The sequence below is a fragment of the Leopardus geoffroyi genome, chromosome X (assembly GCF_018350155.1).
Source record: "Leopardus geoffroyi isolate Oge1 chromosome X, O.geoffroyi_Oge1_pat1.0, whole genome shotgun sequence".
NCBI lineage: Eukaryota > Metazoa > Chordata > Mammalia > Carnivora > Felidae > Leopardus > Leopardus geoffroyi.
Genome location: NC_059343.1, coordinates 1,088,587 through 1,103,632, shown reverse-complemented (window position 1 = coordinate 1,103,632; position 15,046 = coordinate 1,088,587). Strand labels below are relative to the sequence as shown.

The 15,046-nt window shown below is 51.1% G+C and overlaps 1 protein-coding gene across 1 annotated transcript; it reads right to left on the bottom strand.

Moving 5' to 3' along the window:
- Nucleotides 1-3,824: 3,824 nt before the first annotated feature.
- On the bottom strand, nucleotides 3,825-13,752 carry ASMT (acetylserotonin O-methyltransferase). The gene is made up of 8 exons (XM_045472570.1): nucleotides 13,551-13,752; nucleotides 10,469-10,870; nucleotides 9,645-9,774; nucleotides 7,736-7,804; nucleotides 6,738-6,856; nucleotides 5,990-6,130; nucleotides 5,450-5,572; nucleotides 3,825-5,017 (listed from the first exon to the last, which is right to left on the bottom strand). Exons 1-8 carry the CDS (start codon nucleotides 13,750-13,752, stop codon nucleotides 4,785-4,787), a joined length of 1,419 nt encoding a protein of 472 aa, XP_045328526.1. The 3' UTR covers nucleotides 3,825-4,784.
- Between the last annotated feature and the right edge of the window lie 1,294 nt (nucleotides 13,753-15,046).

Below are 15,046 nucleotides of genomic sequence, written 5' to 3'. Positions count from 1 at the left end.
ATAAAATGTCTAAAATAAAATGTCTAAAAATTAAAAAAAAAAAAGGAAAAGAAAAAGAAAAAGAAACTGCCAAGCTACGGTCCCGCTGCTGAAGTCAAGTTGTGCTAAGGGGAAAGTAACACCCGTTTGCACAGCTTTGCACTCAGACACCTACGGGATTCCGTTCCGCGTGGGTCAATGTCTCAGGAATCCCAGATGGGACAGTCCAGCAAGGTGGGTTCTGTGAAAGGGGATCCCCGAGGGAGGGTGATGCACCCCGAGGCCTCACGCAGCAAAGGAGGGAGCAGGTCTAAGAGGGTCCGGTCGGGGACAAGGACCCAGACGCCTGCGAATCCTGACGAGCCAGCAGCAGGGAGGGGACGAGGAAGAAATCCTCCGGCTCCTCTCTCTGGTCCCGCCCCCTTCCCTCCTGCCGCTGCCTCCTATTGGCTGGGCCCACCCGGAAGTCATTGTGATGCCGGCTGTCAATCATCCAGGGCACAGAGCCGTGCAGCGATGGCTCAGGCAGAATCTGCAAGAAACCTAAGGCATCTCCCGCACACGCACGACCAGTACGCGCGTGAGATCCAGCGCGGGAAGGCTCTGCAAACACAGCAGTGTTGTCGGCGCCCTCTACCGCTGCTTCCTTCAATAATGTACTTGTTTCTTCGTGGTGTTTCGTGCAGATTGACGGTTTTCCAGGAGGGGGGAGAGAAAAACCAGAAATGCAATTCATAGCAGAAATAAGCGTCAAGACACCCTCGGTGTCCTGGTGGGAGCTGGGGGCTGCACGTAACTGTCCCCTGCACGCGAAAGGGTTCTACTGTGTGTGGCACAGGGCCCCAAGGAGAGGCTCTCCAAGGAACCTAAACACTTCCTCTGGAAAGTGTTCAGTTCAGCTGACCTTTCCCCAGTGTGGAAGCTTCTACTGTCCCAGAATCACAGGGCATGGGGTTCCCGTTTTCTGGGGCAACCTTTTGAAACTCAGTGTTTTTCTTTTAACCCCAAAGCGGCCATGCCCGGCTGTGTTTTTGTGTGACCTTTCTTCTGAACAAGTCTGCTCCAAACAGTACAATCGATCCTTAAGTAATCTATCCTCCGTGAAGTAGCCTCAGGAATACAACCCATCGGGCATTTTTAACAATGTTTTAATTTTTTTTTCTTTTAATGTTTTTTCAGGGGCGCCTGGGTGACTCAGTCGGTTGAGCGTCTGACTTTGGCTCAGGTCATGATCTCACGGTTTGTGGGTTCGAACCCCAGGTCGGACTCTGCTGACGGCTTGGAGCCTGGAGCCTGCTTCGGATTCTGTGTCTCCCTCTCTCTCTGCCCCTCCCCTGCTCCGCTCTGTCTCTCTCTCTCAATTTCAAAAATAAATAACGAAAAAAATTTTTAATTAAAAAAAGTTTTTTCAGGCGTTTGGCATTACTATCTTTATATATTTTATTTCTGTCATCCACTCATCTTAGGTCGGGTTTAAGACGTATGGCTTCCGTGGCTACAATTTCTTTTTTTAAGTTTATTTATTTACTTTGTGAGAGAGAGAGAGAGAGAGAGGATCCCAAGCAGGCTCCAAGCTGTCAGCACAGAGCCTGACACGGGGCTCGAACCCACAAACCGGGAGATCGTGACCTCTGCTGAAATCAAGAGGCTGACACTTAACCAACTGAGCCACCGGGGTGCTCCCTTCTCTGACTAGAATTTAAATAAAAATTTGGAAGGGGGGAGAAAACGACATGGCTTCGCTAAAGTCATGATTTCCGGAAACTCCTGGTAAAACCCAAATTGCTTTGAAGCGAATCTGGCTCGCATTAAACCTGGCGTCCGTGCAAACGAAAAGCAAATGACCTCTTGCAATGTGAGGTCATGTTTGGAAGGAAGGAAGAAGGGAAGGAAGGAAGGAAGGAAGGAAGGGAGAGTAAGACCTGGAAGAAATGATGGCAATATCGTGTGTAATGCTCTGGTTTATTTATTTCTGAGAGAGAGAGAGAGAGAGCGTGAGCAGGGGAGGGTCAGAGACAGAGGGAGACACAGAATGTGAAGCAGGCTCCAGGCTCTGAGCTGTCAGCACAGATCCCGACGTGGGGCTCGAACTCATGAGCCGTGAGATCATGACCTGAGCCGAAGTCAGATGCTCAACCGACTGAGCCCCCCAGGCGCCCTGCATCATTTTTTTATTTCCTTCTGAAGTGTCTCTGAGCGTCCAATTGTCTCGCACAAACCGGGGAAGCTCTCAGTTTGCAAGCACAGCATGAAGGGGTTCGGTGTGGCTGACCAGCTCCCCCTGCCACCCGATATCACGTTGGCTGTGCCTTGTTCTGTGTCTCCAGCTCCCACATCCCAGCATCAGGGATGCTGCTCGGGAACACGTATGTGCAAAAAGAAACATAATGAGGGGAGCCCGGGTGGCTCAGTCGGTTGAGCGTCCGACTTCGGCTCAGGTCATCATCTCACAGTCGGTGAGTTCAACCCCTGCATCAGGCTCTGTGCTGATGGCTCAGAGCCTGGAGCCTGCTTCGGATTCTGTGTCTCCCTCTCTCTCTCTGCCCCTCCCCTGCTCACGCTCTGTCTCTTTATGGGTCAAAAATAAATAAACACTTAAAAACATTAAAAAAAAAATAAAAGAAACACAGTGAGAAAGTCTCGTTCTGCCGTCGTTGCCCCGGTGGCTCTTTGAAACCCAGATGGGGTCCGAGGGGCGCATCCCAGCCTCCGGTCAAGTGGGCTGGGCATGAGGCAGGGAAGCTGGGCTCAGACACAGCACGCACAGGACGCAGAAAAGGAGATGCGACCCCTGAGCCGCGCGCGTCCCCGCGGGGACTGAGCCGGTCAGCAGCCTCTGGGGCTCAGGTCCCCTGACGAGGACCTGGGAGGAAAGTGTAAGGGAGTAAAGGGGTCACCGCAGCCTTATTTGGCACCTTTGCAGGACGCGCGAACCGGGCCCATCAGCTGCCCCGCAGCGCCACCTGCTGCCGGACGGGCAGGTGGGTCCCGAGAGGTCCGCGCGTCGCCGTGGCAACAGGAGATGTCCCCCACACGCGCCCCCTCCCTCCCGCGCAGGCTGTCCTGACATGAAACAGGAAAAAGCCAGGGCCAGTGCTTCCTGGCGCCCTGGAGGGTCCCTCCGGCCAAGCCCACCCCCAACGTCCTGCTGGGAGGTCTGCCTGACCCTAAAAGCCAACCTTGTCGCCGTAGCCACGAGCACCGGTGAAGCTCCCATGTGGCCCCCTCTTAACAGAGCATCTCGCGGCCTCAGGGCTGTGGACGTGTGGGGCTGGGGCCCTGTGAGCTGGGGTGTCCCGGGCACGGAGCCGTGTCTGTGGTCTCCAGCCACCGTCGACCCCGTCCTCAGAGTGACAGGCCAAGATGCCATTTCCTTGTGTCCCCCCAGGAGGACACAATCACCCCCGTCGAGAACCACCGCTTTGGGAGGTTTAAGATACTCTGGGCATCACGGGTTGTGCAGCCTCTGTCTTTGGTGTGCAGGCTGGGGTCCATCAAGGCAGCTGTCCTGCCCAAGTGCTGAGTGGCCGCGGATGCTGGGATCGGGGGCCCCAGCGCCAGGCTGTCCCCCCACAGCTCATGTCCCCAGGCGTGGCCTCCCCCAGGAACAATGTCGGCTTTAACCAGACCGCCTGGACCCCCCCCCCAGCATGGTGCACTTTAATGGGCCACCTTGAAATCACGGGTCCCCAGGCTTAATTCCCTAAGTCCCAGAGCACTTGCCAGTTTGTGGGCCGGGAATTACTTTGTCTGGGCCACTCAACGCGTAGATTCAGGGCAGAAAACCCTGCATCTGGTCCTGAAGAGGTTACGATTTTGGGGAAACACACACAGAGATACATGCCCATTATTAAAGTAGTGAAGTTTAATCTAGATCAGCCAACCTCATAGATACAGAACGTAAGGTGGGGGGTGGGGGGTGGAGGGACCAGGGACCGGGGACGTGGACGGAGAGCCGGTGTTTCACGGGGACAGAGCTTCATCCTGACGATGAGAAAGTTCTGGACACAAACAGTGGGTCTGTCTGCACGACCAGGCGAATGTCCTCATGCCAGCTCGCCGTGCACCAAAGAAGGCTTAAAACGGCGAATTTTGCGTTCCAGCTTGCCACACCGAGAGAAAAGTTAACATAAATGGCCATGAGGACGCTGAGGGAAGTAAGTCCGACAGAGGAAGGCAAACACCATATGGCCTCACTTCTCGGTGGAATCCAAAAAAAAACCCAGCAACGACCAAGGTCATCGATGCAGAGGACAGAGCTGTGGTGTGCAGGCGTGGGGGTGGGGCGGGGGACACGGTGGTCAACGGGCCACAAACTTCCAGGCGTCAGTGGACTGAGTCCTGGGGCTTCATGTTAGCATGGCGAGGCCGGGGCAGGGGGCGGGGGGTGTCTGTGAATTAGCTCAGTTCTGGTTGTCACTGCACAATGTGTGTGTACATCAAATTACCACGTTGTACAGCTTAAACGTGTATAATTTTGTCAATTATAGTGTCAGAAAGCTGGAAATAGAATAGAATAGAATAGAATAGAATAGAATAGAATAGAACAGAACAGAATAGAATAGAATAGAATAGAATAGAATAGAATAGAATAGAATAGAAAGAATAGAACAGAATAGAATAGCACAGAACAGAATACAGGATACGATAGGATAGGACAGAATACAACAAAGCACAACAAGGCAAAATCCACCGAGCGATGCACATCCCTCAACCGTGAGCAGAGACCCCCAGTCCCTTGTCAAGCCCCCCAAACGAGGAAGCCCACGGAGGTCGCCCTTTTCGGGGGTGCTCGGGTCGGGCTGCTAGCTGCAGCCGGCAGGGAGCCCCGTCCTGCCTAGGATGGCATCGTACAGGCCCCCGGTCCTCCTGTACTGCACGTCCCAGAAGCCGGCAGGACCCAGGAGCGCGAGGTACTGGGCAGGGGTCCTCTCCCGGCCCTCTGTCTGCACGAGCATGTTCAGCGAGTAGAGCTGTGTGGTCAGAGGGCCCCGGCCGTCCGCGTCCAGGAGGCTTTCAATCACCAGGACAGCGCCCCCTGTCACGGGGACAGGCGGCTGTCAGCAAGGGACAGGGATGGGCCGGCCTGAGGACCCCCCCCCCTCCTCCCAGGCTCCTGTCCAAGCCCCCAGCCCCTCTGAGTCCCCTGCCGCCCTGGGTGCCTTATGCCCTCATCGGGGCCCGCACCCGACGCCCCCCGACTCCCCCCGGGCACCAGCCAGGTCTCCACCAGGCAGGAGAAAAGCGTGTGCACAAAGTGACCCCCGCCCGGCCACCCGGGGGTCCAACCAGGAGAGAGCTGTGCACCACGAGAGCCTGCAACTTCCCGCGGGTTGAAGTGCGATGCGTTACAGGATGGGTATGCACGCCGCGGGGGTTCAATGAATGGCTTGACCCAAACGAGACCGCGGCAACACGGCCCCCTGAACGGGGTCCCCACTCTGTGTGGACACGAGGCCCCACGAGCTACCTGGTTTGCAGGCCTGACGGATCCTCGCCAGCAAACGGGCACATCGTGCGTCGCTCCAGTCGTGCAGGACCCTCGCCAGGACGTAGAGGTCTGCCTCCGGAAGGGGGTCTTCGAAGAAATCTCCTGCGGCACGGGCAGGTGGCCTGGGGTCAGCGCACGACTCAGCCCCGCCGGACGAAAACGACACCCAGCATGGCAAGGTCACCTGGGCCGTGGCACACGGTCCCCAGGGGTTCCCAGCCCTGGTGCAGAAAAGTCGGCACGGTGTTTGGGGCCCCTCTCTGTCCCTCCGTCCTTCGGACGCGGGACGCGGTTTCCATTTCCATCTTCTTTGCGAAGGTCACGAGCACACAGGTCCCTAAGCACGGATTTCGGGACGCCCCAGCCAACAGGTCGGAGGCTCCCATCGCGGATGCCCTGGGCCGTAGAGGGTGGATCGCACGGCCGGATCGCACCCCAAGTCTAAGATTCACAGGTCCCGAGCGGCCCGGGGGCGCCTCCCCGGGTCCCCGTGCACACGCACAGCACAGGCGAACCCACCTTCCCAGAAGCGGATGCGGTCGTCCTCCAGGAATGAGAAGTGCTCCTTGGCCGCGCGCACGACATCGGGGGTGTCGAAGACGGTGACCCGACACCCAGGGTACAGGGCCGTGCACTCCTTGGCCAGAGCCCCGGAGCAGCCTGCAGGTGACCGGGGACAGACGACGGGCCCCTCGATGCATCCGGGGCCACACCCCAGGCAGCTCGGCCCAAACCGGCGAGCCTCCAACCTGCCCCCAGAACCTGCGTCTCCCGGGGGCTGGTGCTCAGGGACGCGGGCTCGGTCGCGAACGCAGCGCGCCGCGGTGAGGGCAAGAGCGTTTGCTCAAAAGGCACAGAGGATCGGCAGACCCTCGCTGCTAACGCCTGGACCTCACCTGAGCCCCACGTCCGCACCCTGTGTGCACAGGACAGCCCCCCGGCCGGGCCCCGGACCGTGTTCCGCGTGCGCCTGCAGGCACCTGGGAAGCTCGCCCCCTCAACTTTCCGGCCCCGCTGAGCCAGGCCGCGTCTGCACCTGCGTGGCCCGTGCATGGGCGGGATCGGCGTCCCTGGGAGCACAGATTGTGGGTCCCGCCCGCAGGCCCCGGGTCAGAGCCACAGAGGGCAGGTGGTGCTCGGGGAGGAGCTGACGTCCCCACAGGTGCACGGGAACGGGACGCTTGCGCCCCGACCCTCAGTGGGACTCCCACCGTATTGCCTCGCGGGCTCGCAGGGCCCGAGCCCCGCGCGCTGCGCCCCCGCTCACCGCCGACGTCGCAGATGAGCCGGAACGGAGACAGGTCGAAGGCCTCCAGCACCGCTCTCCCGCTGACGCTCCAGACGTCCTGCAGACCGCGCATGAACTGCACACGCTCGCCCTCAGACCTGCAAAACCGGCTCGTCAAGGCCACGCCACAGCCCGTGCGCCCATCGCGGACAAGGTGGGGCTCCGAGCAACCAGCCGTGTGCCACAGGCAGGTCGTGAAGGCGCGCGTGCGGACATCGATGTGTGCGCCTCCCGGACAGCGCGTGCTGTCGGGAGCCACTGCTCGGCCGCCCAGCAAACCCGCCTGAGGTCACCTGCTGTGGGGCTGAATGTCATGGTCCTTGGTCTCTGGAAGCCGCTCTGGGGGCCCATTGCCACCAGAATTGGGGTTCTGCTGGTTTGAATTCAGGGAGCTCAGGAAGGTGTCCCACACCCCATGTGACAGGTCATCAGGTCCACGCACCCTCGGGCAGTGGCCCCAAACAGCGGGAGCCGGGGGACATGGGGACAAGGGTGGCCAAAGAAGCAGGGGTCTTGGAAGGACAGGAGGGGAGCAGAGGCACAGCCCAGAGGACTTCCCAGCCCCTGCCTGTCCTTCTTTCCGGGCCGTTAGCCACCCGGGAACCCTGGAAACAGCCACTGGGGCATCAGCAGCTCAGAACTTCAACACCAGACCCCACGTCCACACCACACCCGTGTTCAGACTGGAGCGAACCCACTACCTGCGTAAGTCTGCCCCAAGTAAAAAGTGTGCCTCGTTTTTGCACATCACTGATGCTGGGCATCGAGCCCTGTGAAGGGACGGACAGATTCCCACCTGCTCAGGAAACTCACCAGCACAGACATCACAGCAGCAAAGTCGGCTGCTTTTTTTTGCTTTGTTTTGTTTTGTTTTAAGTATCAACTTGCTTCTGTTTGGCTCTGTTGGAATATGGATTCAGCCCCGCGAGGACGTGTGACGTAAACGTCATCCTGTAAGCGGCCACGTGGGGCATTACCTGTAGATGGCCGTGAAGAGTTCATTGGAGGGAACCCCAAATGCCTCCTGGTACTGGTTCTTGCCGTCCCTGCAAACAGCCAGGACGCGGTCACCCAGGGCCTGACACAGTCTGGGAAACCAGCAGATACACACAAGGGGTCGAACTTCCCACCTCCCATCACAGAGAGAACACACAAGGGACAGAACTCAGTGACCAAACGTGGGCACGGACCCCCTTCTGGTGCGGAACACATGCATGTCCAGGGCCACGGGCCACACGTGTAGCCTGGCTTTGCCGTGTGAGCGAGGAAGGACAGAATCTAACGACCGCGTAAAGGGAGCAGGAAGTGATGTGCGATTGGGCGATGCTGAGGCCAGAGGACTTGTCGGCCGCCATCTGGGGACAGAAGGGCCCATGCTATGCTATTACCAATGCCTATCAGTATCTGTCACATACCTATACCTATTCATCAATATCTGTCTATTAATATCTATCAATATCTATCTACTATTGATCTACCTCCCTATCCGTGCATCCATCCATCACATGTATGTATGTATGTATGTATGTATGTATGTATGTATGTATGATCTATCCATCCATCCATCTACCCATCCATCCATCATGTCTGTCTGTCTATCTATCTATCTACCCATCCATCCATCCATCTATCCATCCCTCATATCTACCATCTATCTATCTATCATCTATCTATCATCTATCTATCTATCCATCCATCCTACCATCCATTCACCCATCCATTATATCTATCTATCTATCTATCTATCTATCTATCTATCCATCTATCCTATCTATCCATCCATTCTATCTATCCGTCCTATATCTATCTATCTATCTATCTATCTATCTATCTATCCATCCATCCATCTACCCATCCATCCATCATGTCTGTCTATCTATCTATCTACCCATCCATCCATCATGTCTGTCTATCTATCTATCTATCTATCTATCTATCTATCTACCTATCTATCCATCCATCCATCTACCCATCCATCCATCATGTCTGTCTCTCTATCTATCTACCCATCCATCCATCCATCTATCCATCCCTCATATCTACCATCTATCTATCTATCCATCCATCCTACCATCCATTCACCCATCCATTATATCTATCTATCTATCTATCTATCTATCTATCTATCTATCCATCTATCCTATCTATCCATCCATCCTATCTATCCGTCCTATATCTATCTATCTATCTATCTATCTATCTATCTATCTATCTATCCATCCATTCACCCATCCATTATATCTATCTATCTATCTATCTATCTATCTATCTATCTATCTATCCATCCCTATATCTATCCATGATCCGTCATATCAATGTATCTAGCTATCCATCCATCCATCCATCCATGTATCTATTATCTACCCACCTACCCACCCATCTGTCTATGTCAGCAGTTTCCACTTGCAGGTGATTCTGTCCCCAAGAGGCACTTGAAATATTGGGACATTTTTTTAATTATCATAGTTGGAATGATTGTACCAACACGTGGTGGGAGAAGACCAGGGATGCTGCTCAACTCCCTGCACAGCTCAGGACACCTCACCTCAGACTCTGGTCCAGCCACAGACGCCCCCAGTGCCAACCCCAAGAATAGTTGTGGGAGCAGTATCTTATTGTACACCCCCTTCCCCACTTTGCTTCCTCAGCCCAAGGCCCTTTCCCTGGGCACCACTGAAGGTCAAGGACTTGTCATCAGGACAGATTAGCACTATGTGAATTATGTCGGTCAGGACCAGGGGGTTTCTCACACCTGCTCTGGACCCCAGACCCAGCAGGGTTCCATTTGATTCTAAGGGAAACCTGGCAGTTCAACTGCACAGATGCCCTGAAACCAGCCTGCAGGGAACCCTGGGGCCCCGTCCACACCGCCGACCCCTCACCCACCTCACGGCCTGGGCCAGGTGGCCCCAGCACAGGTACGTCGTCCTGGCCAGGTACAGAAGCATGTTGCCCTGGTACTTGGGACTGGCCCTGACCAGGTAGGTGCTGGAGAGCTCTGTGTTTTTATATAAAGCTGCAAAGAAACACAAAGAATAGGTTGGATTCTAAGTCACTGTCATATGCCCAGAGGCCACCGTGCAGCTTTGAGGCAAGTCCTGGCTGCGAGCTACCCCCTCCCTGCACGTCTGTAAATGGCCAATCCCGTGCCTGAGCGTGCGTCCTTGTCTCCTGTCCTGGGAACCAGGGTTCACGAATCTCCCATCCTAAAAATGGACAGAACGAGCAACATACAGCTAAAATCTTGAATTTTGCCAAGTAAGGACATTAAAAGCAAAACAGAACCCACCATCACCACATTTCATAAGAGAAAAGCCATCTCAACACCAAAATAAGGATATAACGTCGTATCGAATGGCAACTCTTTAACGGGATAGATTTAGTTTGATTGAAAATTACTCCCTTGTGGGCGATTTCCCCCCATTTTTCGCTTGCTCACTGGATAACTCGTGAGGGTAGCAATGCATGCACCAGCACTTGGAGACCCCTAGAATGCGGTCAGCAAAGTACAGCCTGGGCAGTAAACGTGGCCCACTGCTTGTGTTTGTAAATAAAGTTTTATTGAAATCCAGGCACGCCGGCTCATTTACATAAAGCCTCCGTGAGCCCAAAGCTGCTTCAACATGTCCTACACGGCTGGAAATACTTATTCTCTGGTTCCTCACGGGAAAATTGTGCCGCGTACGTATTGAAATGCCAAGCCGGCTTACCTTTTCCTCTGCTCGTCTCCACCTGAAGCAGCTTCAGGGACACACAGGTGTCCAGCAGGAGCTGTGTCCCATGGGAGCTGGTGCCCAGACGCACAGCCACTGCCGCCGAGCCCAGGGGCTCCGGGGCCTCGGAGAGGAGGTCAAACACACCCAGCTCACAGGCGGCAAACAGAACCTCGGAAACAAGGGGCCAGCGGTGAGCGAGCGCCCTGGGGACCACACTCACAGAAGCGCGGGGAGGCAGGGATGTGATTTCAGAGGACACAATGCTGCCATGGAGAACGCTATGGCAGTTCCTTAAAAACTCAGACACAACGGTTGTGGAAACCAGGAGTTCTGCTTCTGCGTGTGGACTCCAAGGAATTCTAAGTGGACCTTGGAAAAGACACTTGTGGTTCCGTGCTCACTGGAGCGTTGTCCACGGGAGCCAAGATGTGGAAGAACCAAGTGTCCACGGATGGATGGAAGGATGAGCAGACTGGTCCATGCGCACAGTGGACTGTTATGCAGGCTTGAAAAGGAAGGACGTTCTGCACCTGCTACAACGTGCATGGACCTTGGGGACATGATGCTCAGTGACACAAGCCAGACACAGGACAGATCCTGTGTGATCCCACGTATATGGCGTCTCTAAACAAGACACATCCATAGAGACAGAGACTAGTTGGTGGAGACAGGGGCTGGGGGCGGGGACAGGGAGTCAGTGGTTCATGGGGACACAGCTTCAGTTTGGGAAGATGGAAAGTTCTGGAGACAGATGGTGGTGATAAGTGCAAAACAGTGTGAATGGGCTCAGAGCCACAGGTCTGGGCATGCAAAACAATTAAAACAGTGAACTTTGTGGTATTTCTATTTTAAAACAATAACATTTTCAAAAAAATTAAAAATTAAAAAAATGTTTAAAAATAAAAACAATAACATTGCCAAATTAAATTTTAAATTGAAACCTCCAGTTAATTTTTTAAATTGAAAACAAAAAAGTGTTTAAACAGAACTTAAACAAATATTTGAATATGTTAAATTAATATTTTAAATACTAAGGTATTTAAATATTTAGACTAGAGTACATAAAACAAAATAAATAAAATTTGAATAAATAAGTATTTTAAACAGAACAGAATCGAGTACATGAAACAAATAAATAAAATAAAAAATTACACTCGGGCTTTGTCTCCCTCTGTCTCAAATATAAATAAGCATTTAAAAAAATTTTTTTAAAAAAGGGGGGCGCCTGGGTGGCTCAGTCGGTTAAGCGTCCAACTTTGGCTCAGGTCACAATCTCGCGGGTTCGTGGGTTCGAGCCCCACATCAGGCTCTGTGCTGACAGCTCAGAGCTTGGAACCTGCTTCAGATTCTGCGTCTCCCTCTCTCTCTGTCCCTCCCCGACTCGCACTCTGTCTCAAAAATAAATAAACATTAAAAAAATTAAAAATAAATAAATAAAACTAATTAAAATATAAAATAAAGTAAGATGAAATAAAGAAAAGAAAAAATTAAGTTACATTTAAATACAAAATAAGGAACAAGAAAAATAAATTAGAATAAAATAAAATAAATAAAATAAAATAAAATAAAATAAAATGAACTAAAGTGTAATAAATAAAATAAATAAAATAAAACATAAGAAAACAAAATAAAATATAATAAAATAAAATAAAATGGAATGAAATAAAACAAAACAAAATAGAATAGAATAGAATAGAATAAAATGAAATAAAATAAAATGAAATGTAATGAAACAAAATAAGACAAAGCGAAACAAAACAAAACAAAATATAATGAAATGAAATATAATAAAATAAATAAAATAAAATAAAACATAACAAAACAAAACAAAATAACATAAAATATAATGAAATGAAATATAATAAAATAAGATAAATGAAATAAAATAAAACAAAACAAAATACAATGAAATGAAATAAAGTAAAATGAAATGAAATAAAACAAAACAAAATGAAACAAAATAACATAAAATAAAATATAATGAAATGAAATGAAATAAAATAAAACAAAACAAAATAAAATAAAAAATAAAACAAAATAAAATAAAATAAAGTAAAATAAAATAAAATAAAACAAAACAAAATAAAATAAAAAACAAAACAAAATAAAATAAAATAAAGTAAAATAAAATAAAATAAAATAAAACAAAATAAAATAAAATAAAACAAAAAAGAAAAGAAAAAAGAAAAGAAAAGAAAACAAAATAAAATAAAATAAAACAAAAAATAAAATAAAACAAAAGAAAATAAAGCAATATCAAACAAAATAAAACAAAAAATAAAATAAAATAAAACAAAAAATAAAATAAAACAAAACAAAAAATAAAATAAAACAAAAAAGAAAATAAAACAAAAGAAAATAAAACAATATAAAACAAAACAAAAATAAAATAAAACAAAACAAAATAAAATAAAAAATAAAACAAAACAAAATAAAATAAAATAAAAAATAAAACAAAATAAAATAAAATAAAGTAAAATAAAATAAAATAAAACAAGATAAAACAAAAAACGAAAACAAACCAAACCAAATACGAATCCGCTTCCACTGTGCACTCGGGAAGCACCTGTTCGTGCCGCTGGGGGCGCTGTGGGGTCGACCAGGTGTCCAGGGTGTCGCCATCTAGCGGACAGGTTGGTCCTCAGCGCGGGTGAGGGCCCGGGCTGGGGGGAGGGCGGCCCGGAGCAAGCAGCGCGCGACGAGCCCCTCCCGCGGCCGGGCAGCCCGCAAGGGGGCGCCCGAGCGGCTCTGGGGTACCGCCTCCCGCCGTCCCCCCCACCCCGTCTGGCTCCACAAGATGCTCAATAAACCGCCCCCCGCCTGCCCCGCCGTCGGGCCCGGAACAGCATCGCCCCGCAAAGAAACAGCCTGGGACCCGTCCCGGCCAAGACACAGCGTCAGAAGGAAGCCTCGCGCCCCAAAGACGAGGACACGCGAGGGCCAGGGACACACAGAAGCGCGTGCACGGCCACGTGGCCTTCCAACAGCTTCACCCTTTGCGTCCCGACTCTTGGCAGCGACCTCCCCTGCAAGGGGGCCTCAGAGCCGCGACGCCTGTCGCTTATGTGGTGCCCACGGCTCCGTCTGGGGACCTTCACAGCTCGTGCCTGCGAGTGATGCGCCAAGTCTTCCAAGACCCGGCAAATCATCATCGCGTTGCGCTTTTCCTCTTGCACAGTGTTTCGCACGGGTGCAGGGTCGGGGCGACCTCGCTGACCGTGGCCACTCACGTCCCACGTGGGCAGATGGCCCTTGGAGACGGGCGCGACCCACAGCATGGTCACCGCACACGGATGACGAGCGCCGGCTCCACACGTGCCTGGACGCGAATAGCGGTAGGTCCGCCTGCGTCCAACTCGAGCGTCGAGGCTACAGTTTCCTCCCGCACTGAGCTCACTGCACAGCCCCAAAGATGCACGCGGCCCGAGGGGACCGGGGGCCTGTCGTCATGCTGTGTTAACTCGTACCCTGTGATGAGGGTCCTACCAAGTGTGATCCGTGAAGCCAGGGCTTCCGGACCTCAGCACGGCTGACATCGGGGGCCGGAAGACCCTCCGGGACCGGGCGTGCTGTGCACAGTAGGGCGATGAGCCTACTGTGGTCTCCACCTGCCACAGGCCAGGGGCGCCCCCATCCCGGCTGTGACAATCAAAAACGTGCCCACACACTGCCAAGAGTCTCCTGGGGGTAAGGCCCCTGGAGTCAAGTTCTATCCATTTATCGACAAGCTCTATCTATAAAATCCCGTTAAAGTCATACTAAATCTGCGCGAGTTTGTATGGTTAGTGCTCTGTTATAGTTACACCGCCTCTTACTTGATTAAGATTGTATCACCTGTTGTCACCCTTTCATTACTTGGTATTCTACTAAGGTTGTGTTAACTAGTCCTGTACAAAGGTTGCCTTAACTCCCCCTGTACTAAGGTTGTTGTGTTAACTCTCCCTGTACAAAGGTTGTGCTCACACTCCATGTACTAAAGTTGTGTTAATTCTCCCTGTACTAAAATTGTACAAAGGTTGTGGTAACTCTCCCTGTACAAAGGTTGTTGTATTAACTCTCCCTGTACGAAAGTTGTGTTAACACTCCATGTACTAAAGTTGTGTTAATTCTCCCTGTACTAAAATTGTGTACTAAAATTGTACAAAGGTTGTGGTAACTCTCCCTGTACAAAGGTTGTTGTATTAACTCTCCCTGTACTAAGGTCGTGTGAACTCTCTGTACTAAGGTTGTGTGAATCTTCCCGGTACGAAGGTTGTGTTAACACTCCCTGTACTAAAATTGTGTTAACTCTCCCTATACTAAGGTTATGTTAACTCTCCTTGTACTAAGGTTGTTGTGTTAACTCTCCCTGTACGAAAGTTGTGTTAACTCTCCCTGTATGAAGGATGTATTAACACTCCCTGTACTAAAATTGTGTACTAAAATTGTACAAAGGTTGTGGTAACTCTCCCTGTACAAAGGTTGTTGTGTTAACTCTCTGTACTAAGGTTGTGTTAACTCTCCCCCTACAAAGATTGTGTTAACTCTCCCTGTACTAACATTGTGTTAACTCTCCCTGTACTAAGATTATGT

Bases quoted from the DNA above. Each gene is read 5' to 3' on its own strand.
- ASMT (XM_045472570.1), bottom strand. From the start codon at position 13,752: ATGCTGTGGGTCGCGCCCGTCTCCAAGGGCCATCTGCCCACGTGGGAC. The intron at 10,871-13,550 runs GTGGGCACCACA...CGCTCCAGTGAG, and splicing joins GAAGGTCCCCAGACGGAGCC to CACGGAACCACAAGTGTCTT. The intron at 5,573-5,989 runs GTGGGTTCGCCT...CCCGTGCCGCAG, and splicing joins CCGCATCCGCTTCTGGGAAG to GAGATTTCTTCGAAGACCCC.